General features: G+C 43.5%; 1 protein-coding gene across 1 annotated transcript; it reads left to right on the forward strand.

Moving 5' to 3' along the window:
• The first annotated feature begins 3 nt into the window (after positions 1 to 3).
• Positions 4 to 22,377, forward strand: LOC143700964 (lysosomal acid phosphatase-like). Its single transcript, XM_077194746.1, has 11 exons — positions 4 to 139; positions 3,799 to 3,894; positions 6,048 to 6,134; positions 6,224 to 6,376; positions 6,665 to 6,763; positions 18,278 to 18,367; positions 19,386 to 19,524; positions 20,290 to 20,378; positions 20,485 to 20,591; positions 21,396 to 21,574; positions 22,283 to 22,377. Exons 1-11 carry the CDS (start codon positions 56 to 58, stop codon positions 22,372 to 22,374), a joined length of 1,215 nt encoding a protein of 404 aa, XP_077050861.1. The 5' UTR covers positions 4 to 55; the 3' UTR covers positions 22,375 to 22,377.
• Positions 22,378 to 23,161: the final 784 nt, after the last annotated feature.

The raw sequence follows: 23,161 nt of genomic DNA on the forward strand, positions 1-23,161 counted from the left end.
GCAACGATCGTTCAATGAACTTACTGTACTCTACCTTAGCTCCTCGTCCGCAAGTATGGATTCCTGTTTTCTGATAGTTGTGTTGGTCTTCGCTTTCAGTCTTTCAAATGGACAGAGGACGCTTAAATTTGTTACTGTGGTGAGTATTATGCATCTGTCCAGATTACTGCCAGACTACTGTGTGTTGAGTAAATGTAGGCTGTAGCTGGTTTGACAAAACTGTTAGTCTTCATAAAAAAAATCATAAAACAACAGACAACTTCTGACTTCCTATAATGCGTTTCATATTTTTATACATAACATGTCTTCGGTGTGAATATGAAATTAGTGTATTTTTTTCCAATATAGTTTCTACTGTACAGTTAAGCTCAAAATGATTCATAACCAGGGCAATTTTTTATTATGATGAATTTTGATTTGCCAAATAGGCATCTTCTAGCTGGAAATGACACGGAAAGGTGACAAAAGAAATTAAGACACTGTGTTAGAGATATTAACAAAGGATATTGTTTTGTTTTTTTAAAGTTTTTCAACTTGGCAAAATATTCTATATAGACAATTATTCATACCCTTTCGCAATAATCAATTTCAAAGCCTTTATTTTTCATCACATCTGTCAAACGGTTTTCATAATTAGTGACAAGTTTTTTTCACATTTCCTCTGGGATTGTGCCCACTCCTCTTTTGCATAGATCTCCATTAGATTCTAAATTCTCAATTAGATTCAGGTCTGGACTCCAAAACATTGATATTATTCTCCGCCAACCATTATCGTTATCTTGTTTCTCCAAACAAAAGCCACATCCCTATGTCCCGTGTTGGCAAGGTTTCTTTGGAAATGTAATAGGCTACCGATTACAAGTTACCCTATTTGAAATGTAATAGAAGTGTAACTATTTCAATTACTTTATTAAAGTAATGTAACTGATTACATTTGATCTCAATCTCAAAATATGTTCAATAAACTTTTACACTTGTCTTGTGTCTTTCTTTTTGCCTTCAGAAATAATATGAAATCAATTCAAAGAATCACTTCACATTCACTGTTTTAGTTTTGTTGATTCAAATCACCAGATAATAAACAAATAAAATGGTAAATTCAAATATTGAATCAACACTTTCTTAATACCTCATGAAACCAATAACATCAATATTAAATATACGTTTCAAACCCAATATATGAAACAATAACTTTTAGTGGCCACTCAGAGGCGCGCACACACTAACAACCCCTCCCCGATACAGACCTGGACAATGCTAGTGATGGTAGGGGCCATGAAACAACAAACGGCCTCTTCATTCTATTGTAGGGATGGGACGGTTGATACTGGGGCTCCGATAAGGTTTTCAAAGCACTATTGAATCACACACTGTACCGATACTTTGATTTGTTTGTTGGATATGGTGGAGAAAACAACTCTGACCACCAGAAGTTGCTAATGCGCATTGTGTTAAAAGCTCAGAGTAATGAACCGTTTTTCGGCACAATTTGATGAAAGACTCAAAGAGACTTCAGAAAGCTTCGGTTTCCCATCACTACTCTATTGAGCAAATAAAATGAAACAAGGTCACCTAAATTCCTCTCAAGTAACGATAATCAAAACATCAGACAGTCTACAGAAAAACTTGGCCTGGGGACGCAGTGGACCTTTGAACAAGATAACGATCCAAAACACAACAGAAGTGGTCAAGAAATAATAGTGATTAGTGAATAATTTTGAGCTTAACTGTATATTGGTCGATACTGGTCTTTTCTTTCGTTATCAGTCTATTTTGATACTGTATCCAGAAACAACGGCGTGCGGGTCACAATATTTGCTGACATGAGTAACCAATGTTTGCTATCAACTTTGTTATTAGTTATACGGCTTGTTTTTGACTGCCTGTTAGCTTGCTCAATCTTTGGGCAATCTGACCGAGGATGTTCCTCTGTGAGGCGTGCCGAGGAAACTGAGCACCCTGTCCTGAGCCAGAATGAGCCAGTCGTCGAGATAGTTGAGGATGCGAACACCACGTTCTCTCAGTGGAACAATGGCCGCCTCCGCAAACTTCGTGATGACGCGAGGTGACAGGGCCAGCCTGTAGGGCAGGGTTGTAGTGATATGCCCGTCCCTCGAATGCAAAGCGTAGGAATGTTCTGTGTCGAGGGAGAATTGAGACATGAAAGCACACATCCTTGAGGTCGATTGCTGCAAACCAATCTCGGGGACGGATGCAACATGCACCCGAAGATGCGTTTCTGCATTAGCATTTTGAACAGGAGCTTGTGAAGGGTTCAAAACTCAAAACTCAAAACTCGCAGGTCCAAGATTTGCTGTAACCCACTGCCATTCTTGGGTACAATGAAGTAGGGGCTGTAAAACCCTGTCTTCCGACTGGCTGGAGGTACTGGCTCCGCCCGGAAAACGGGAGCATCACTGGCCAGCACGGAGGAGAAATAGATGCCCCAGAATTTAGGGGGACGCGATGCCCCAGAATTTAGAGGGTGTGGGAGACATCTTCTTCCCTGTAGCCTCAACACACGCTGCTGCCCGTTTGCGATTAGAGAGGAGGTCGAAGCTGGCAAGGCATGGCATCGCACACCACCAACTGCGCTCTCTTGGGACCCAAAGACAGTGGAAACTGCTCTCTTATTGACAGTTTGGGTAGAAGTAAAACAAAACTGAAGATTCTCCATTCTCCCTCCGGGGAGGGAGTGGTGCAGTCACCATCTCCCGAAGAGCAGTTTCCTCCATCTTCAGGTCGCCCTTTTCAGGGACACTTCCCCATGATCTTGCTACCAGTTTGGCACGCTGTGGCTCAGGGGACGGCAGGGCGGAGGCAGTAGCTGGCCGTCGGGGCAGGAGGTGTTTGATCTGCTTCTGTGCAGTGGAGAACTATTGGACAAAGTTCAAGAGGGTCGACGCGTCGACGAAGAGGGTGGCCTGGGAGATCCAGGAACTGATATTTATCGGCCTCCCGCAAATCTGCCAGGTTTAGTCAAAGATTAGTCTTAGATCTCTAGTGTGGACATCATCTGACCCAGAGAGCACGCAGTGGGGCACTGATGACTTCAGTGTGCACTTCCGGCAGTAGATCTGGTTCAGCACTACCCTCGAGCAACTATTTTAGTGCCTTGACCTAGTAGGCCTGCAGGGCGAAGGCAGGCTTGTCCAGTGGCCTTGTAAGCCTGAAATGAGCCCAAAATGTAATGTCTCAGAATGTGTATTTCTAGTTTGTAATTTCACCTCTTTAAGTGTAAACACTGCATGCTTCTTTCAGGGGATGGCCGCGGCACAGCTTTCAGGATTTTAATGCAGCCTGTCAATGTGCATTTACTGTCATTGAAGGCATAACAGTTTAAGTGCTCTTGTGGAAGTCGCGACCAGCGCAGTCACACCAACACCGGATAAAGAGGCTTCTTCCTGAAGAACACTTGTTATATAGTAACACTCTCTGGAGACTGGAACAGCAGAACAAACAAACCGCTCGGCTCCGAAGTTAAAGGCAAACGTACATTGCATCTGCTTCCGTATTTAGATTAAAATCTCGCACAGCAATCTTCATTGGCTTGTTTAGTTTACACTCACAGGTGATTAGGCTCTCAGGCAAGATCCTAATACGTCGGCGACGTCGACAAAACGTTGAATGTGTCCGACTGAAGGGGAACCGAGATAAAGATAAGGAGATAGACTGGATCTGCTTATCCAATTAGAATTTCCGCAGTTGCACTGTGTCATTTCTTCCTCCTGAACACACACACACACACATACACACAAATCTCCAATACTCAGTCAAGTATTTGATTTCCTCTCTCAGCTCTATCGCCATGGCGACAGATCTCCAATCAAGGCCTATCCAACTGATCCCTACCAGGAGAGTGATTGGCCCCAGGGTTTTGGACAGCTCTCTCAAGTATGCAGACAAGCACACATAAACATTATTCTCTTAGTTTTAATCAGTTACATGCTACTTGAGGACCATTTAGTTATGTAACGTGCAAGAGGGGTCACCGTGATTTTGCCAAGTAAGACATCTTCCTGGAGACATGGAACAACATTCCTGTCCCAAAATTTAGTCCTTACCCTATCCCTACCCTTAGACCTAACCCTACCCATAACTTTTCCCTAAAATCAGAGGGAAATGATAGGTGAATAACACTGATGTTGAATCACCTTACCCTGGTTCTAAGCCTAAACTTGATATAAACTGTAAACTTGCCCCTCAATTCTGATTGGTTGATCTGAAAGTTGTTCCAGGATGAACAAAGATGTTGATCCAGGAACATTCGGTACTTGGTGAAATCACGTTCACCGTGCAAGAGGCTATATATAGAGTGCAACAGTTGGGTTCTGAAAGTTAAAAGTCACAAGCCATTCATTTTCTCCGTAAAGTCCCTGTAAAGGCTATTCTAAAAAAAAATTCTAAACGCATTATAAATGTTAGAAATGTATTGCTAAAACATATTACAAAGACTGTGAACTGTGAAGTACTGAATTGTGGAGTTAGACCGTTAAACAGTTTTTCACCATTGCTGTGTTCCGGATTTTTTGGGCGGGGCTAAAATTATCATTATCCGTCTTGATGACGCACTGGAGCCCCTGAGCTCCTGGACACGCCCCTGCTTGATGACGCACTGGAGCCCCTGAGCTCCTGGACACGCCCCTGCTTGATGACGCACTGGAGCCCCTCAGCTCCTGGACACGCCCCTGCTTGATGACGCACTGGAGCCCCTGAGCTCCTGGACACGTCCCTGCTTGATGACGCACTGGAGCCCCTGAGCTCCTGGACACGCCCCTGCTTGATGACGCACTGGAGCCCCTGAGCTCCTGGACACGCCCCTGCTTGATGACGCACTGGAGCCCCTGAGCTCCTGGACACGCCCCTGCTTGATGACGCACTGGAGCCCCTGAGCTCCTGGACACGCCCCTGCTTGATGACGCACTGGAGCCCCTGAGCTCCTGGACACGCCCCTGCTTGATGACGCACTGGAGCCCCTGAGCTCCTGGACACGCCCCTGCTTGATGACGCACTGGAGCCCCTGAGCTCCTGGACACGCCCCTGCTTGATGACGCACTGGAGCCCCTGAGCTCCTGGACACGCCCCTGCTTGATGACGCACTGGAGCCCCTGAGCTCCTGGACACGCCCCTGCTTGATGACGCACTGGAGCCCCTGAGCTCCTGGACACGCCCCTGCTTGATGACGCACTGGAGCCACTGAGGCTGGCCACTCCCCTAATCGCGAGTTACTGTCAGTACTATTAGTTACAGTCTACAGTTTGCTAGCTAGCTATGCCTTCATCATGGAAATGTGTACTACCTGGATGCGATCACGTACAAAACAGATTGTGTCCTTATTTAAATTTCCGAAAAACGATCACATCAAGAAGATGTGGATTAATTTTGTGAAGAGCCAGCTTGATAGAGAGCTGAGGATCACCGCCAAAACCCGCCTCTGTAGTGATCATTTTACACGGGATAGTTTTATAAACTTTCGTCGGAGACAACTTGGATTTACTGATAATCCGCTGTTACTGGTGAATGGGGCCGAACCGACTATCTCCCGCCTCGGCCTTCATCCTCGCGTCGCGCCCACAGCTGGTGCCATCATCGGCAGTGCGTGCCCACTGTGCGAGCATCCATCCCGGCTGTAGCGGTGACAGTTGAGTGTGGCGACGGCAGCTGTCCCGCGAGTGGGCGTGGTTTCAGCGCAGACAGTGTGGACACGCCCACAGCGTTTGAGAGCAGAGACTACTGCTAATTTTTTATGTACTTGCCGGCTTTTTTTATCATTCAAATTTGGCTGGGTGGCTAATAGCACATTTTTCTGTGGTGTGACAAACTCAGAACACGTACTTAATTTTGACTTTACAGGGACTTTAAGGATTTTTAAAGGTAACTTACAAACCATTAGACAGACCTACTGTCAACTCTAGTGTATGCTTCTGTTGAAGCTGCTGAATGTACTTCAAGGATATTATTTCATCCTTTCACTATAAGATTCACTATAAGATTTCATAAGAGGAGGGTGTTTTAACTACTGTAACTCGATCTTGTCAATTTTCCAGGAGGGAATAAAGCAGCACTATGAACTAGGTCAGTTTTTAAAGAAACGCTACAGAGGATTCCTAAGTGAGGACTATAAACATCACGAGGTCACTCTTTCTTTACATTTCTGTTCAATGGATACACAAAGTTGTCAGACTTGCATGTTTAAACAGCATATGCCATCTCTATGTTGCAGATATTCATCAGAAGTACAGATCTTGACCGGACTCTGATGAGTGCCCAAGCTAACCTGGCTGGCCTGTTCCCACTAAACAGTTCTGAGGAGATTATTCCAGGTTTGAAATGGCAGCCGATACCTGTTCACACAGTCCCAAAGGCTAAAGATTGTGTAAGACATCACACTGAAGCCGTTTTCCCACTTTTTCTCTCCACAAAATTTCAGCACTGAAACTCAGCCCTAGCCTCTTAGTGTTAAGTTCATACATGCATAGCAGCAGCATCGGTAAATATCACTGGATATTTGAAATCTGTTTCCATGCAAACCAAACAGCAACATTGTTTCGGCCCAGAGCCGGCCCACATCTGGGCCGTGTGGAATCCGTGTGTACCAGATGTGGGCCGACACTATGTTGCTGTCCTGCCTAAAGTGTGTTTGCCTTGGTTTGTTTTCTTCCAGCTACTCTCATTCCCGCTAAGAGACTGTCCACGTTACACACAGCTCATGAACGAGACTGAAAAATCAGACATTTTTCTTAACATGACTGACACCTACAAGGTGAGTCCACCTTGCAAAAACCCATTTATAATAGCAGGGCGTCTGTCTATGGACTTTACAGTGATGTTTTTACAGCAATTATAATATAGTGCAGCACTAAATGTATCCTAACGTTTTCTGAATTGGTTTTAAAAAGTGATGTCCAGAGGAGGTTCAGTTTGGCTCATGAAAAGTAGATAAGAGGAGACAGAACCTTATGAACCTCTTCTGTTCTTCCTTTCCTGAAACACTTGAACACTTTTTTATTGTTGTGATTTTTACCTCTAAATTTTGATTGGATGTGTTTGATTAAAAATTAGTAACATCCTTCCCATAGTTTTAGAAGATTTTTTAAGAATGTGGAAATTTGGTTGGGTAAATATCACAATCAACCCTCCTTAATTTTTTTTATTACTTTGATTTTTAAAGAATTTGAAATGTTTTTGCAAAGTAGAACACCAGAAAACTTATACTAATTGGATACTTGTGCACCATATATAAACTTTTAAAACGGGTTTCAAAGTGTAAGTTTTTTAAAACGGTCTCCGTCTAAACAACAACAAGGCAAATCTCTAAAGACGATGATGTCATGCACATGCATATTAAATGTTCAATAGTGTTTCATCGCCACGGCAGCAGAATACTGCGATTTTAGTCGTGTTCGCGGATCCGTGTGAATGGGGATCGTTTTGACAATGGTGTTGTCTGTACGCGAAAACTTAAAGGAAAAACGTCTCGGTTTTACAGATATCGTTGTTGAATAAGCTAAGCGTACCCTAAATTACACAGTGGAGGGGGAGGAGCTAGAGGTCTGCTACCCGACCCGAGCCCGACGGGTCCCGAAAAATGTGCGGGTTTCGGGTCGGGTTCGGGTTAATGTTTGATGAACAGCCTCGGGTTCGGGTCGGGTTCGGGTTTAACTAAGAAAAACTAAATAGGCTATATATAGTTTGCGTGCCGTGTGCTTTGCCTGCTTGCTGTGTTGTGGTGACCGGCACGCGAGAGAGAGAAAGGACATACGTGCGCAGATGTGCAATATGTGCATACACACAGTCAGACACACAGGCTCTCTCTCTCAAATATAATGATAATGATAATGATATATAGGCCTATATAGATAGTGGCAGAGTTTGAGGAGTGGGTGAACGTGCCCCTCGGTGAAAGCGCAGATGAAGTTACGCAATACTCCAGGCGGAACCACGACATGGAAGAAGCAGGGGCGATTCCAGGATTTTATAAATGGGGGGGCACATCGGCGACCAAGATCCAGTCAGGGGGGGCCCATGGGAAATCAGAAAATTCAAATGGAAATAAATACTTGTTTAGAAAATATTACGCACGATTTAAAAAAATCTTTGCAATGCTCAATGACCTAATATAGATGGTATTAAATGTGGCACCGAACAAGAGCCTGAAAATCATTTTGTATTTTACATGGATTGGACCACACAGTTTTGTTCTAATAAATAAAAAAAACATTACCTAGGCATTAATTAGTCATTTAACATGGTTTATTCTCAACACAAACATTGAATGTGTGTGTGTTTGTGTGTCGGCGAACGTTATCTGCATGAAATCTGTCTCTGAAATGGTTTCTTCTTAAAGAAACCTTGGATGTCCTGTTGCGGTGTAAAAATAAGCAAAAACCCATTCAGTATAAATTACACAGAGTTGCATGTAAAGTTCTCACATTTTAATGTTTACCACGGCTCTGCTTTTTTTTGGAAAAAGATTATTGTGCCTTTAGTCTTTAAAACAAAAGATAAAGTAATATGTGGGTCATTCCTGGTATGCGGTGACATTTTGGCTTCATAAGTGTTGGGAAAAAAAGGACATGATTTTCATGTTTTTAGCATTCTATCAAAATAGTGACATGTTTAACTATAAGGAATACATATAGGTCAAGCTCAGGGACTCTATAATAATAATTATTGGTAGATTGTTCAGACACTGTCCATAAAAATATTCCACCCTGTTAGGGACATATACATAGTTATCACAACATGTTAATAATGTAAATGTTAAACAATAACTTGGCTTAAAGCTTAAATAATAAGCTTTTCTTGAATAGTATATGTCCCTTATGCCATCTTAGATTTTTTTTTCTTCTTGAAAGAAGCAAAACAATTTTTGATGAATAGAAAATGTTTCACATTCCACCCTGTTAAGTTTATAGATCTAACAGGGTGGAAAATTCTGAGCTAAGTTAGCCATAGCTCTTTGAGTGATCAACATTTAGCTAGCTAACCTTCTACAGATGAACGGAACTTTTATAACTGTCAGATTTGTTGTTAAATTTTTTTGATAGGACAAACATTCCCCATAACATAGCCTAACAGGGTGGAACTTAAGGGTGGGACAAGCAGGATAACATTTCAAAAACTAAAAAAAAAGTTAGGAGTGAGAGTTGAAGCTTACCTCAGTTTGTACAGTTGAATTCCAGCAGGTAAAAGAAATGAAGTCACTTCTTGAAAATGGTCTCAATGAAATTAGAGTTGGATTTGAAAGGCAAAAAAGTACATACTAACAGGGTGGAAGATGACTTCAGGGATGCAGTAATTGAAGAAAATTTTAAGAAAAAGACCTATATTTCCACATAATTTATATATATGATTAGAGGCAATTTAGCCTAGTCTATAAAATAATTAAAAATATTTTGAGGTTTTTGTCATTTCATGGTTTATATTTCTTGCAGAAGTTGATTACTGTGCACTGAGGACATGATATAATTGAATGCATACATCAATTAAAATTGTGTCAAATAAAAAATTGTATTTTAATGTCTATTATCTCTGTTTAATTGGTAAAGAATACTTAAATCTACAATTTAATCCATTTATTATAAATATGTGACTAATTATATGTGACTAGAGAAAATATGAGTAAATAAATCATTGGGACAGGAAAGTCACCGCATATATACCAGGAATGACCCTTGTATCTATTTTATATTTATATAGACGCGCTGCCGCGGAATAACACTGACAAGTCATCTGCCGAAGTTACGTTAGCTAATCTAACGTTACTGGCTTGATCAGTCACAAATGAAAGTAATCAGACTAACATATGGTGCGATATTTCAAATTATATACTGTAATTGAGTGTGTATACCATAAACAGTGACGTGTCGAGGTGTCTCTCTCTCCTACTGTTTGAAAAAACGCAGACCTGTGATTCCGCTTTGCGAATCGCAAATCAAGCAGTGATTGACAGGGCTCTGATCCAATAGCGTTGGGCATTGTCAGGTTGACAGTAAATCTAGCCCAATGATGTTGGGGGGGCACCAGGGGGGGCCAATCATATTCCAGGGGGGGCCAGTGCCACCCCGTGCCCCCCTTCTAGACACGCCCCTGGGAAGAGGAGCGGGATTTCTTGGTTTGGTGGAAAAACAACAGCGGTGTTTTCCCCTTACTGTCAAAACTGGCCCGTAGTATCCTCAGCATCCCTGCAAGTAGCAGCAGCAGCGAGAGGAAATTCAGTGCAGCTGGACTAACTTTCAATCAGAGGAGGACGGCGCTGAAACCTTGCATATTGCAAAAATGGTATTTGCTGTGAGAAACAGAATGGACCTCGGGTTCGGGTCGGGTTCGGGCTTAATATGTAAATGTAATTGTCGGGTCGGGTCGGGTTAAATGATCGCGGGTACGGGCTTCAGTTTAAAGCCCGTGCAGACCTCTAGGAGGAGCATCAGACTCTGATGGTTAATAATAATAAATAACCTTATAAAGTTTGTAGCAAAGTGTGCTACAACTTTATAATACGCTGATTGAGGCGGCCAAATATGGACGGGATTCCGGTCAGAGAATCAGGGGTCGGAGAATAGATTCTTCGCAAAGATGTATTTATTGAACAGTCTTTGGATGGTCATCTGAACAAGTTATTCTTTGCCAATGATGTCTGTATTAATGGTCTAAAGGAACAATAAAGAAATATAATTAAAATTGTATTCTGAGAATCATTTACACACTGGCATGGTAATAAACAAATACGATAAACATAATACACTCTACCATGGTATGTTACTAATATAAAACACATTGGTTACACAGTTGAGAATACTGCCGATGCTAATACTGATTAGCGGATTTATCTCGCGGCAAATTACGGCCGCTACGGCGCTCCAAACGCGCCGATAACAACCGTAGAACGATCGCGGGACATCAAACACATACATACAATAAACATACATATGCAAATGTACTTACATCAAGGCATAAACGCATTAAACAAACATAAATGAGCGTGAAGAGGTGAACATTCCCCAAGACAGTCTTCCTGTGTGTACCACTATAATCCGTCCGTGTGGCAAACAACTTTGGTTTCTAGGACAGACTTTCGTACACAGCCGCCCCCAATTATCTGACAGGATAATTGTAAACACCAAGAAAGTCTGAAAATCTAAGGCTCTTCCTCAAAGGGAGGAAGTGGAATCAACCTAACAACTGGGCGAGTATAGGATTTTCCATTAACTCCGACACGAGCAGTGCGAACTTTCCCGTCAGGTCCAGCTAACGTCTCAGTCACTGTGCCCACAGGCCAGAGGGCACGAGGATGTTGGGGATCAACAATGAGAACCACTTGACCCACAGTTAGCTCCTTTCCATCCTTTCTCCACTTCTGCCGATCCTGTAAACTGGGGAGGTAATCTCGGATAAAGGCAGTCCAGAAATGATCCGCCAACACCTGGCTATGTCTCCATCTGCGTCTTCCGAGCAGGTTGGTAGAGTCGAAAAAGACTTGAGGTAGGGAGGCATCACGACGGCCCATAAGGAGCAGGTTTGGCGTCACTGGGTCAACGTCTGCTACATCGGAGGATACATAGCCGAGAGGCTTGGCATTTAGAATACCCTCAACCTCCGCTAACAACGTCCGCAGCACTGGCTCTGGCACCGTTTGCTCTCGCAGAATAACCCGTAGTGCAGTCTTTACAGATTTGACTTCACGCTCCCAGGTTCCTCCGAAATGTGGAGCATTAGGTGGAATGTGGCGGAATCTGATCTTCTGTGGAGCAAGCAGCTCCTGAAGCTTGGGTGCCATGACATCAAAAGTGTCACGCAGTTCGCGGTCTCCTCCTACAAAGTTGGTGCCGTTGTCACAGAGCAATTCCATGGGCTTACCTCGTCTTGCTACAAAGCGACGCAAAGAGAGCAGGAATGCATCAGTGTCAAGGCGCTCCAACAGATCTAGGTGCACACAACGGGTTGTCATGCACTTATAAAGGATACCCCATCTTTTTTCATGGCGACGACCAATCTTGACTGAAAGGGGGCCAAAACAATCCACCCCAGTACAATAGAATGGCGGTTGGTGAAGTTGCAGCCTGCAGGATGGAAGATCGGCCATTTGGGGGACTTCAGGCTTGGCTCGCCAGAACTGACAATCTGGGCATTTGCGTTGATGCTTACGGACGGCTTCCCGACCCCGAAGTATCCAATATTGGCGACGCAATTCCGCTAGCACCCTTTCAGAACCAGGATGCAGAAGCCGGCTGTCCATTTCTTTAATTAACAGCTTCGTTGTAGAATGACCAGGGTCTAACAGTATAGGGTGAATAGCATCAAGGTCAAGGTCAATAGCTCTACGTAACCGTCCCCCTACTCGGATAAGACCTGTGTCTTTATCGTACTCTGGTGCAAGGGATGCCAAACGGCTGGTAGCTGGAATCGGCTGTCCAGTCTTCAAAGCTTGAACTTCTAGTGGGAATGAGTCCTGTTGAGCTTGGGCCAGGATAAGTTTCTCTGCTTCAACATAGTCATCAGCTTGCGGTGAAGCGTCACTTACTGCAGCGGCCGCCCCGTGTAGGGACCTGACAGTGGCCTCAACAAGCTCTAGCCATGTGCGAAATTGATCGGGGTCTACAAGTAACTGATTGGTAACTTTGACAGTGCCGATGAATGCAGTTTTTCTCAACTCACTGATCTCCGATTCTACCTTAGTGACGGGTATAGATGGCCACTGGTCAGAAGGTTGAAGGAGGAAGTCGGGTCCTGAACTCCACGGGTGAGGTCCTGCTATCTGGGTCAGTGTCAGGCCTCTTGTGATGTAGTCAGCGGGGTTGTGAGCTGAATCAACGTACCGCCATTCAGCCGTGTCTGTGAGGGTCTGAATTTCTGCTATGCGTGTCCCTACAAATACCTTGTAGCGACAGGACTCAGAGGTGAGCCAGTTCAGCACAGTCGTCGAGTCAGACCAGAGGGTGACTGTCTGGAAATGATGAGACAACTCCGTCTGGATCACTGTCGCTAACTGGGCGCTAGTCAAGGCTGCACTCAGTTCCAGACGAGGCATGGAGAGGCATTTTCTGGGAGCCACTCTGGATCTGGCCAGAACAAAGGCGACATGGATGTGGCCTTGATCATCAGTAGTACGCAAATAGGCCACTGAGCCGTATGCTCTTTCTGATGCGTCGCAGAATATGTGGAGTTCCCGGAAGGCACTAGGGTAATCAGCACAGGCTGGGGCATAAGGTCGGGGAAATTGCAGCTGAAGGAGATTAGGAATCTCTCGCATCCAAGTTAGCCACTTCTCTCTTAGCGGTAAAGGTGTTATTGGATCATCCCAGCCCAAATTCTGCTTCCAGAGGTCTTGGATGAGAACCTTGGCCCGGGTAGTAAACGGGATGATATACCCCAGCGGGTCATACTGACTGGCCAAGGTCTTGTACACGTTTCTCATGGTAGGCTCTAGATGCTCGGTTGATCGCAACTTATAGCCTAGGGTGTCACTGAGACAGTCCCACCGTAGGCCCAGAGTGGGTTCTTGTAGGTCTGTACTGGCTTTTGTCAACCACAGTTCACTGTTAGCAGACCGGGCTTCTGCAGGAAGATGTCCGATTACAGAGGGTACATTGCAGGCCCACTGTCTGAGGTCGAAGCCTCCCTCAGACAGTAATTGACGAAGTCCATCAACTACCTCCTTAGCTTCACCAGAGTTCGAAGTGCTGTGCAAGCAGTTATCAACATAGAAGGAATTCTCAACTATGTTAACCAGACTGACCTGGTCGTTCTGCTGGTCTTGGGCACTGCGCTGGAGGGCGTAAATGGCGCAACAAGGGCTGCATGTAGTTCCAAACGGAAGCACCTGCCATTCATATATCTCAGGCTCCTGGTCTCTGCACATGTCCCTCCAAAGAAACCGCAACACTGGCTTGTCCTTGGGCAACAAGCGTACCTGATGGAACATAGCTTTTATGTCCCCACTCACGGCTACTGTGTGTTGTCGGAACCTCAGAAGCACACCTAACAAAGAGGATCCCAGCATCGGACCAGGAAGCAGCTGACTGTTCAAGGACTGGCCCTGATGTTGGAATGAACAGTTAAAGACGATCCTGTTCTTTCCATTGTGTTGTACGATATGGTGTGGAATGAACCAGGACTCCAAGGTATTGTGTGCTTCTTCGGCAGTTATCTTGGCTACATATCCAGCAGATTCCAACTTGCGGATTTCAGTGCAGTAGGCTTTTGCTAATTCAGGATCTCTTGCCAGTCTGCGCTCGGTACTTCGAAGACTAGGAAGAACAGCACTCTTGTCTGTATGGAATGTGGTCATGGGCATGCGTCGGAGCAATGGTGTGGCATAACGTTGAACGCCATCTACGTTCACACTGGTTGTGGCATTCTGGAGCATAGCGAGAGCGTCTTTGTCCTGCTTGGACCTGGTGACCATCTTCTCATTGTATGGGAAGGTGTCGACTTGCCAGAGACGTTCGACGTGCCGAATCAGATCATCCTGAAGAGGAGTGGTGGTGATATGAAGGCACTGCTGATAACACCGTGAGGGCTGCTTGGGGCTCATGGGACCCTGAAGAGACCATCCCAGCTGTGTTCTGATGGCTATTGGACCTCCGTCTGGTCCTCTGCATGCAGGCTGTATCGGCATTAAGAGGTGCGGCATGTCAGAACCAATGAGGAGTAGTGGTTTGACTCTGTCAACAGGGGAAAGAGGAAGATCTCTCAGATGACGATAAGCTCGTTGGAGTGCAGCCACTGGATAGTTATGTTCCGCAAGACTCAAACCAGTCGCAGTGAAGGCATTGGAGATAGTGAACCTCTGCATGGGTTTGGTGACTGCTGAGACTTCGAAGGAAACGGACGAACCTGCGAGTTCTGTGGGAGATTGCTGAACAGTCTGTAGATGAAGTACCTCTGGGGTACAGGTAAGCTTGAGCTGCTGCACGACCGGGGAAAGCACGAGTGTTCTTTCTGACCCATCGTCAAGAACTGCATGTGCCTCCATTGTGTGGTGTTCATTGTGAAGGAGGACCTTGACGACCTTCAGCATGACTCTGGGTGTACGGTTCGGTCTGTCCAAGTAAACCCGGGTTGATGGGAGGCTGACGGTGAGGACAGCACTGGTATTGTCTTTGATGGAATCGTGAAGAACTGTGAGATGTAGCTCTTTACAGGTTCTACATGGACGTTTGAGGTTGCAAGACTCTACAGCATGGGACCGTCCACATCTCCAACATCGTTTACCATCTCTAATCCAAGATACAATCTGGGAGGTCGTCAACTTCTTGAATGCCTCACAAGCGTTGAGGTAGTGATCCCTGTTGTCACAATGAGGACAGTATGGCTTAGGCTTGGAGCTGGACTTAAGGGCTGTTGGCTCAGGAGTTTTAGCTACACTCTCACGTGTCAGGAGAACTGGCCTTGGCTGCCCTCTTGGATAAAGTACTCCTCGAACTCTACCGAGAGGCTTCGGAGTTTCACTCTGGAACATTGCCACTGCTCTGCTAGAGATGCGTTTCGCTTGGGACTTAATCTGGAGCCAGTCAGCGAAATCAGGTAATGTGTAGGTCTTGTCTGTGCCGGTCTGGAGAATACCTCGACTTAGGCAGTATTCAACAAAACTGTCACGATAGGCTGGTGGCAGTTTACTCAAGAGCCGGTCTACATGCGAGCCACACAAAAGCTCGTAACCATTTGGGCCTTCAAGAGTTCTCAGCATACCCACTAAAGACTGTACTGACAATGCAAATGAGTCGAATGCATTAGCATCACCCAACTTAAGAGGTGGGGTGCTCATGATGGCACCCAACTCAGACTGAACAAGCTGTCTTGGTTGTCCATACTTGTCTTGAAGTGCCTGCAGAGCAGCAGTGTAAGGCTGTGGATGATACATGAAGGATTTAGCTAGCTGATGTGCACTAGGAAGTTCCAAATGACTTAAGAGAACATGGTATTTATACTGTTCACTGATATGATGGTGATTACTCAACAAATTGTCCAATGCTAACTTAAACAAAGCAAAGTCACTCTCAGCACCACTCTCGAAAACGGGTAACGTGGGTCGTGGAATGCCATAGGCTGATGCGATCAGAAGCTCTGGACTCGGTTGAGGTGAGTAGGCAGTAGGGGGGAGAGGCACAGATGCTTTGACATAACCAGGAGTCTGTGGTGCCGTCGCCGATGCTTGGTGGCTGAAGACCGGGAGCTGCGATGGACCTGGAAGTGTTGTCACCGGCGCTGTCGCTGTCTGTTGTAGCCTGTAGCGATGGGTAGGTAATGTGGCAGTATCAGGCTGCTGTGTCACACGCTGCATGCCGCTACTCATGGGGTACGCAGTGGACTTTGGGATGGTGAACACTCCTGAAGATTGAGGGGCCACATTCGACGGTAATGACACACAGTGTACTGGCACGGCAGTAGAAGCCAATGGTGTAATATCAGGGACTGGCAATGAGAATGCTTGTGACCCTGGGTCACGTGCAGCGGGCATGGGTGCATCCGATGAGTGCGGAGCAGGTGAGGCCCAATGTGGCGGGTCTAGGTTTCGCTGCAGAGACCTCAGGATCAGGCAGTGCTGTAAGACAGGGCAGCAGCGTCGACGTCACAGCGGGTGACTGGAAGGGGAGCTGCTGAGGTTCGAAAGACATAAGCTGTGGTGAACAAGCCTGGCTGCGCTCTGATGCAAGCTGTTGAACATTTGGAGAACCAGAGTCTGTAGGGACTGGAGTGGTCGATCTAGAGTCTACAGAGAGCATAGAGGATACAAGCTTAGCTACTTCGAGTTCAGTCTCTGCTTCTTGAAGCTTGCGCTGTCGTTCTAGTTGTTTCAACAGAGCCTCCTTTGCGGCTAGCGCTTCCTCTTGCATGCGCTGGGCTTCTTTTGCTTGTACCTGCAGTCTTTGGTATTCCAGATCAATCAGCGAGTCCTCTACTACTTGCTGCTTTAGACTGTCATACTGTCTCTGTTTGATCTTTTCCTCCAACATAGCCGTTTGGACGCTAGAGAGCTCTGGTGGGACGTAAACGCCAGCGGACGTAATGGAACGCCTACTGGTCTTGGATTGAGCGCTGACACCACTGCGAGACGTTTTCCTCGAGCTGCTTCGGGGCTGACTAGGACAGTGAGAGGAAGCCTTTGGAGGAAGGTCCCCAGCAGGGTGGTATCCAACATCATAATCATCCAGATGTGTAGGCAGATTAATCTTGCGTCGAGGTCTGGACGTTGCCTCAGATAGGTCACTTTCTGCTTTGTCCATATTGGTTCGGTTTGCACTCAATCCGGCTCGAAGGACCACTTTTGTAGCAAAGTGTGCTACAACTTTATAATACGCTGATTGAGGCGGCCAAATATGGACGGGATTCCGGTCAGAGAATCAGGGGTCGGAGAATAGATTCTTCGCAAAGATGTATTTATTGAACAGTCTTTGGATGCCGATGCTAATACTGATTAGCGGATTTATCTCGCGGCAAATTACGGCCGCTACGGCGCTCCAAACGCGCCGATAACAACCGTAGAACGATCGCGGGACATCAAACACATACATACAATAAACATACATATGCAAATGTACTTACATCAAGGCATAAACGCATTAAACAAACATAAATGAGCGTGAAGAGGTGAACATTCCCCAAGACAGTCTTCCTGTGTGTACCACTATAATCCGTCCGTGTGGCAAACAACTTTGGTTTCTAGGACAGACTTTCGTACAAAGTTCATATACTACAAGACGTCGCATTAGACTTCCGCATCGGGTCTTAAAAATTCCGCCATGATCTATTACCCGTCATTTAATTTTTTATATATTTTAATGATAACAAGTCAGTTAATCGGCTCTGTTTTTGTTCACATTTTAATTTTTTATTCACAAATGTAAAGGACAGGCATATTGGCTAGATTATGCCGTTTTTTATTTATGAAGAGAAAGTTGAACAGAGACTGTGGGTCCGTTGACTATTAACTTGATAGTCCGCAAAAGCGCACTCGACACTGAGTGGACAGGAGTGAGAAATACAGTACAAATTATACAATCAGAATCTGTCACAATGACAGACAGCTTTCAGATTTTTCAGTTGTTGCTAAAAAAATATGTACACTATATAATTGAGTACATGGTGTATACGTGCAAAGTGTATAGTGAGTCATTTGGGACACAACGTAAATAGGCTCTATTCCATTTCATTCTTGAAAAGTTTTCTACATGAAAACTTCGACTTGCTTCATGTTAGGAAGTGTGCTTACAATCTTGCAATGTAAATGTGCAATAAAAAACAATTATGGTTATGTCATTGTGTTTTTATGCAGGCATGTATAGAAACGGTGAGAAATAAAACAGGACTGAAGACAGTCTCCATTGGGTCTGTTTGGATTGTCTATGACACGTTGTTCTGTGAGGCGAGTTTCACATAGCATTCATTGTGCACATTATTCACGACTTCATCTTTTGTTTTTCAATCTGATTACAAAGTGCAACATTAGATTTCTAAAAGTAAAACTCTGAATTTTCTCCATAGGGAAATTGATTTTTAAATCTAACTTTATAAAGCTTTAAAGACAGACCTACGGTCAGCTATGAGGTTGTTAATTGATGACTGACATATGCTTTCATTGAAGCCATCAGCCCACATTATTTACTTTTTTCTAAATAATTGAGTTTAACATGGTAAAAAAAACTACATTCTTCAAAGAAATCTCTACCAACTAGAGAATCGTGACAACCAAATCACACCAAAATCACTCTTCAGTGCCCACCCATTCCCATGAAAAACTATGAATGACATTTGTCAGTATTCATACACTCTCAAACTACTTATATATTTGTGCATATTTTGCAATATAAGTAAAATATATTGTTTCTTTATACATAATCAACATCTTTAAATCTGTAGTTTTATTCATTTTATTTTCATTATTTATTTTCATGGTATTTTTGTCTTTTTGTCCAATTTAAAAATTTTTAGTGATGTTTTGATTCACCTCATAGCTGGTTAGTTTGGTTCGTGGCTTATAAAACTTTAATGAAGACTGTTCTAAAATCCTAATGGAAAAAGTGTATGAGGAAAAATATTTCTGAAACAAAACTTTTATCTCTCTCTCTCTGGGTGTGTGTGTGTGTGTGTGTGTGTGTGTGTGTGTGTGTGTGAGTGTGTGTGTGTGTGTGTGTGTGTGTGTGTGTGTGTGTGTGTGTGTGTGTGTGTGTGTGTGTGTGTGTGTGTGTGTGTGTGTGTGTGTGTGTGTGTGTGTGTGTGTGTGGACTCTTTCGTGATATTGAGCGCTCTTTACACTTTCTGAATCACTGTTCCATCATTTTTATTGCAGACTGATCTATAGATGCTCAGAATCTATTAAATCCAAATGCTCAGACAGACTCAATGAATTGTGTCAGATCAGTTCTGTTATTCTCCTTCCAAAGGCAATACATGGGAAGAAACCACCGCCATGGGTGACTTCAGACCCACACATGATGGAAAAACTGAAGGAGCTGAAGGACTTTTCTTATCAGATTATGTTTGGAGTCTATGAGAGAAAGGAGAAGTGCAGACTTCAGGGAGGTGAGAGCTTATCCCTGGGCAGAGCCTCTTATTTTCGATTAAATTTTAATTAAAAAAATAAAATAAAAACATTTATATGAGATTAAACACTGACAGTGTTTTTGTGCCCATCATAGACATTCTCGGGAGAGCATTTTCATAGTTAAACAGTCTAACACTTTTATGCACACATATGCATGAAACTGTGTGTAATTATAGTGCAGGTATATGTCAATGTAAAGGAACAATGGAGCATAGATATATACACTAGATGTCGCATTGGCTACGGCAGTACATTGAAACGAATGCGTCAATAGAGCCGCCATCTTGGAACAGGGGAGCGCCTCCTCTTTAAAGCATCAGCGTCAATGTAGGAAAAGGTCTAACGGAAATAAAATCACCATAAATCGTCATGAATGCGATTTTCTAGTTGTTTTGGTTCGTTCCAACGGTCAGACATGTATTTATCATTGAGTACAGAGAAATTTTACAAAATTTACAAAATGTCACATTCTTGTGGAATGTAATCCCTTGCTGTCTGGTTTTTAGATTTTGTTTGTGTGAACATCCATACGCAGCACAAAAGTCCGGCATCATCCATGAATTCAGCGTTACCCAGCTACTTCCTATGACAAGAGCCCTGTTCCAAGATGGCGGCGTTTTTGACGCATGCTTAGAACCCCAAGGCGACATCTAGTGTTTATGTCTATGACAATGGACAACATTCAGACAGGAAATGTGCAGTATAGTGATCATGTGACACTTTTCTTACGCTCTCATTCGCAGGCTTGCTGTTAAATCAGATCATTCAGAGTCTCTTAACAACAGCAGATCCAGACACTAAACAACAAGTGAAGATGATGGTATACTCGGCTGTAAGTCATGTGTCACGCTAAATCAAACTCCTAAACTTCCCTTTTCCAGTCAAATGAAGTGTGCTCTGTTTAGAGAAAGTAATGTTTTCTCCTGTAACTCTACTAGCATGACACAACAATTGTAGCTCTACAAGAAGCGCTGGATGTGTTTAATGGCCTGCAGCCGCCTTATGCCTCATGTCATCTAATCGAACTTCACCAGGAAGAGAACGGGTAACATATTGTCTGTGTATTTCCTAAACGTAGGTTTCTTAAAGGGATGTTTGATTATGATTTCACTTTTCTACCTTTAGTTAGTGTGTAATGTTGCTGTTTGAGCATAAACAACGTCTGCAAAGTTACAATGCTCAAAGTTCAAAGCAAAGGAAGATATTTTCTTTTAAAGAAATCCTTTTTAAGGACTAGGCCTACAACGAGCTTCTTCGTGGGTTAGTGACATCACTAACCCTAAAATTTACATAACCCCGCCCCCGGGAACACGCCGTTCATGTTGGGAAGAGGAAGAGTTGTTGTAGTCGAGCACATTTGTGAGTTCAAGCTTGTCGTCTTTTCACATACAATACAGTACGCAACACAAAGGCATCTTACAACAGTTCCCACACGAACGATTTATAGATGAAGATAGTTAACTCCAAATCAGCAACATAAATTCATCAACTAACCGTTCAGAGACGTCCTGTTGCTTCTACATCTCCATCATTGTCTGACTCCGGTTTAAAAATAAAAGGCAGAACATTTTCTGACATTTTAGTGTGTGTCTGCGTGAGGTAATCGGAGCTGCTAACACACACACACACACACAAGCTCTTGAAGCTCCGCCCTCTGTGCAGCAGCAGCTCATTTGCATTTAAAGGGACACACACGAAATGATGCGCCCTCAAAAAGTGACGATTTTAACATGCTGTACAAAAAATATCTGTGGAGTATTTTGAGATATAACTTCACATACACACTCTGGGGATTATACCACCCCTTTACTAAGACGTTTTCGGTCAACTAAAATATCTTCTCTTTCAGGTCGTTTTCAGTGGAGATGTTTTATCGCAATGACAGCACTGTGTCTGAGCTGTACGCCCAGTCTTTACCGAATTGTTCCCAGCGCTGCCCCCTACCGGAGTTTGTGAATCTCACACGTGACGTCATTCCACAAGACAGGGAGAAAGAGTGTCAGATAAAGGAAGAAGCCTCAGACACTGGTAAACACAATCCTGTACATTAATCAATTGCTTACATGTTTTTATGCACACATAAACAGCAAATTATGAATATTTAAACTGCAGTTTATAACTAAAATCCCCACCGTTCAACAAAAAAATATATTTTCAAATCAAAATATACATGAAATGGTCAACCACTATATTGCTAATATAGATTTTAAAATGTTTTCGATAGGTTTTATTTTTTAATTTTTAAATGTTTTTATAAAAATGAAAAAAGTGCATGCATTTACCCAAAAATTTATTTAAGATTGTAAATGTAAATGGCTTTTGTAATTTTAAACAAAATATATTGTAAAGTTGAAAAATATATTTCCAAAATGCAGTTTACAACATATTTTTACAAGGGATTACATTAAATAAATAGCTTACATGTTTTTTATGCACACATAAACAGTTTGTAACTAAAATCCCTTCCATACAACAAAAAATATATTTGAATTCAAAATATACATTAAATGGTCAACCACTACATAATAATAATAATAATAAACTTTATTTTATATAGCGCCTTCAAATGTTAGTTCTCAAAGCGCTTTGCACAGAAAAGAGAAACTTTGGCACTTGCTGACGGCACCGATAATGGGATGTTTATCTGCACGTTATTTAGAAATTACAACAGGTGACGGAACATTGAACAACTTTCTAAATATAATATTTGTGTAACTGACACTCCTTCTCTTCTAGAGGATGTAAAGAGGGAACACACGCCGGCCAGAACCAAACTACACGATGAGATGTCCGACTGTCTACGTCGCTGCTTCAGAATACCCGTATAAAAACCTTCAAAAAAATAACCTTCTCTGAATAAAATTTACTGTAATTTAGTTTAATATTTCTATAGGTGATATACATATTTTTTCGAAAGTATTGTTTATTTTTGATCTCCCCAGAAATGTATTTACATAAAAAAGGGGAATAATAAGAAGATTAATTTAGGTTTTTGTTGAAGATCCTCAGTGTGTGTGTGTGTGTGTGTGTGTGTGGTGAGTGTTTGTTTGTGTGCACGAGTTTGTGTGCGTGTGAGAGAGAGAGTGTGTGTGAGGTGAGTGTTTGTTTGCGTGTGTGTGTGTGTGTCCCATCAGCCAGAGCGACGCTGTAAACAATGTAATTCTGCATAATGCTATTTCACAGTTGTATGTTTAATAAAAAGCTAATGTGAGACTTGGAGTATTCCTCACATCACTATAAACAGACAGACACACACACACACACACACAGGTTTGTTTTGCTATACTTGTGAGGACATTCTATAGGTGTAATGGTTTTTATACTGTACAAACTGTATATTCTCTCCCCCTACACTAACCCTACCCATCACACACACACACACACACACACACAAACCCTAAACCTACCCATCACACACACACACACACACACACACACACACACACACACACACTCTAACCCGACCCCTAACCCCACCCATCACACACAGACACACACACACACACACACACTCTAAACCGACCCCTAACCCCACCCATCACACACACACACACTCTAACCCGACCCCTAACCCCACCCATCACACACAGACACACACACACTCTAACCCGACCC

This window comes from Siphateles boraxobius, unplaced genomic scaffold (genome assembly GCF_051911475.1).
Source record: "Siphateles boraxobius isolate OS27281-9 unplaced genomic scaffold, OSU_SipBor_1 320, whole genome shotgun sequence".
NCBI lineage: Eukaryota > Metazoa > Chordata > Actinopteri > Cypriniformes > Leuciscidae > Siphateles > Siphateles boraxobius.

Bases quoted from the DNA above. Each gene is read 5' to 3' on its own strand.
- LOC143700964 (XM_077194746.1), top strand. From the start codon at position 56: ATGGATTCCTGTTTTCTGATAGTTGTGTTGGTCTTCGCTTTCAGTCTT. The intron at 18,368-19,385 runs GCGAGTTTCACA...CTCCTTCCAAAG, and splicing joins ATGACACGTTGTTCTGTGAG to GCAATACATGGGAAGAAACC. The intron at 20,592-21,395 runs GTAACATATTGT...CTTCTCTTTCAG, and splicing joins CTTCACCAGGAAGAGAACGG to GTCGTTTTCAGTGGAGATGT.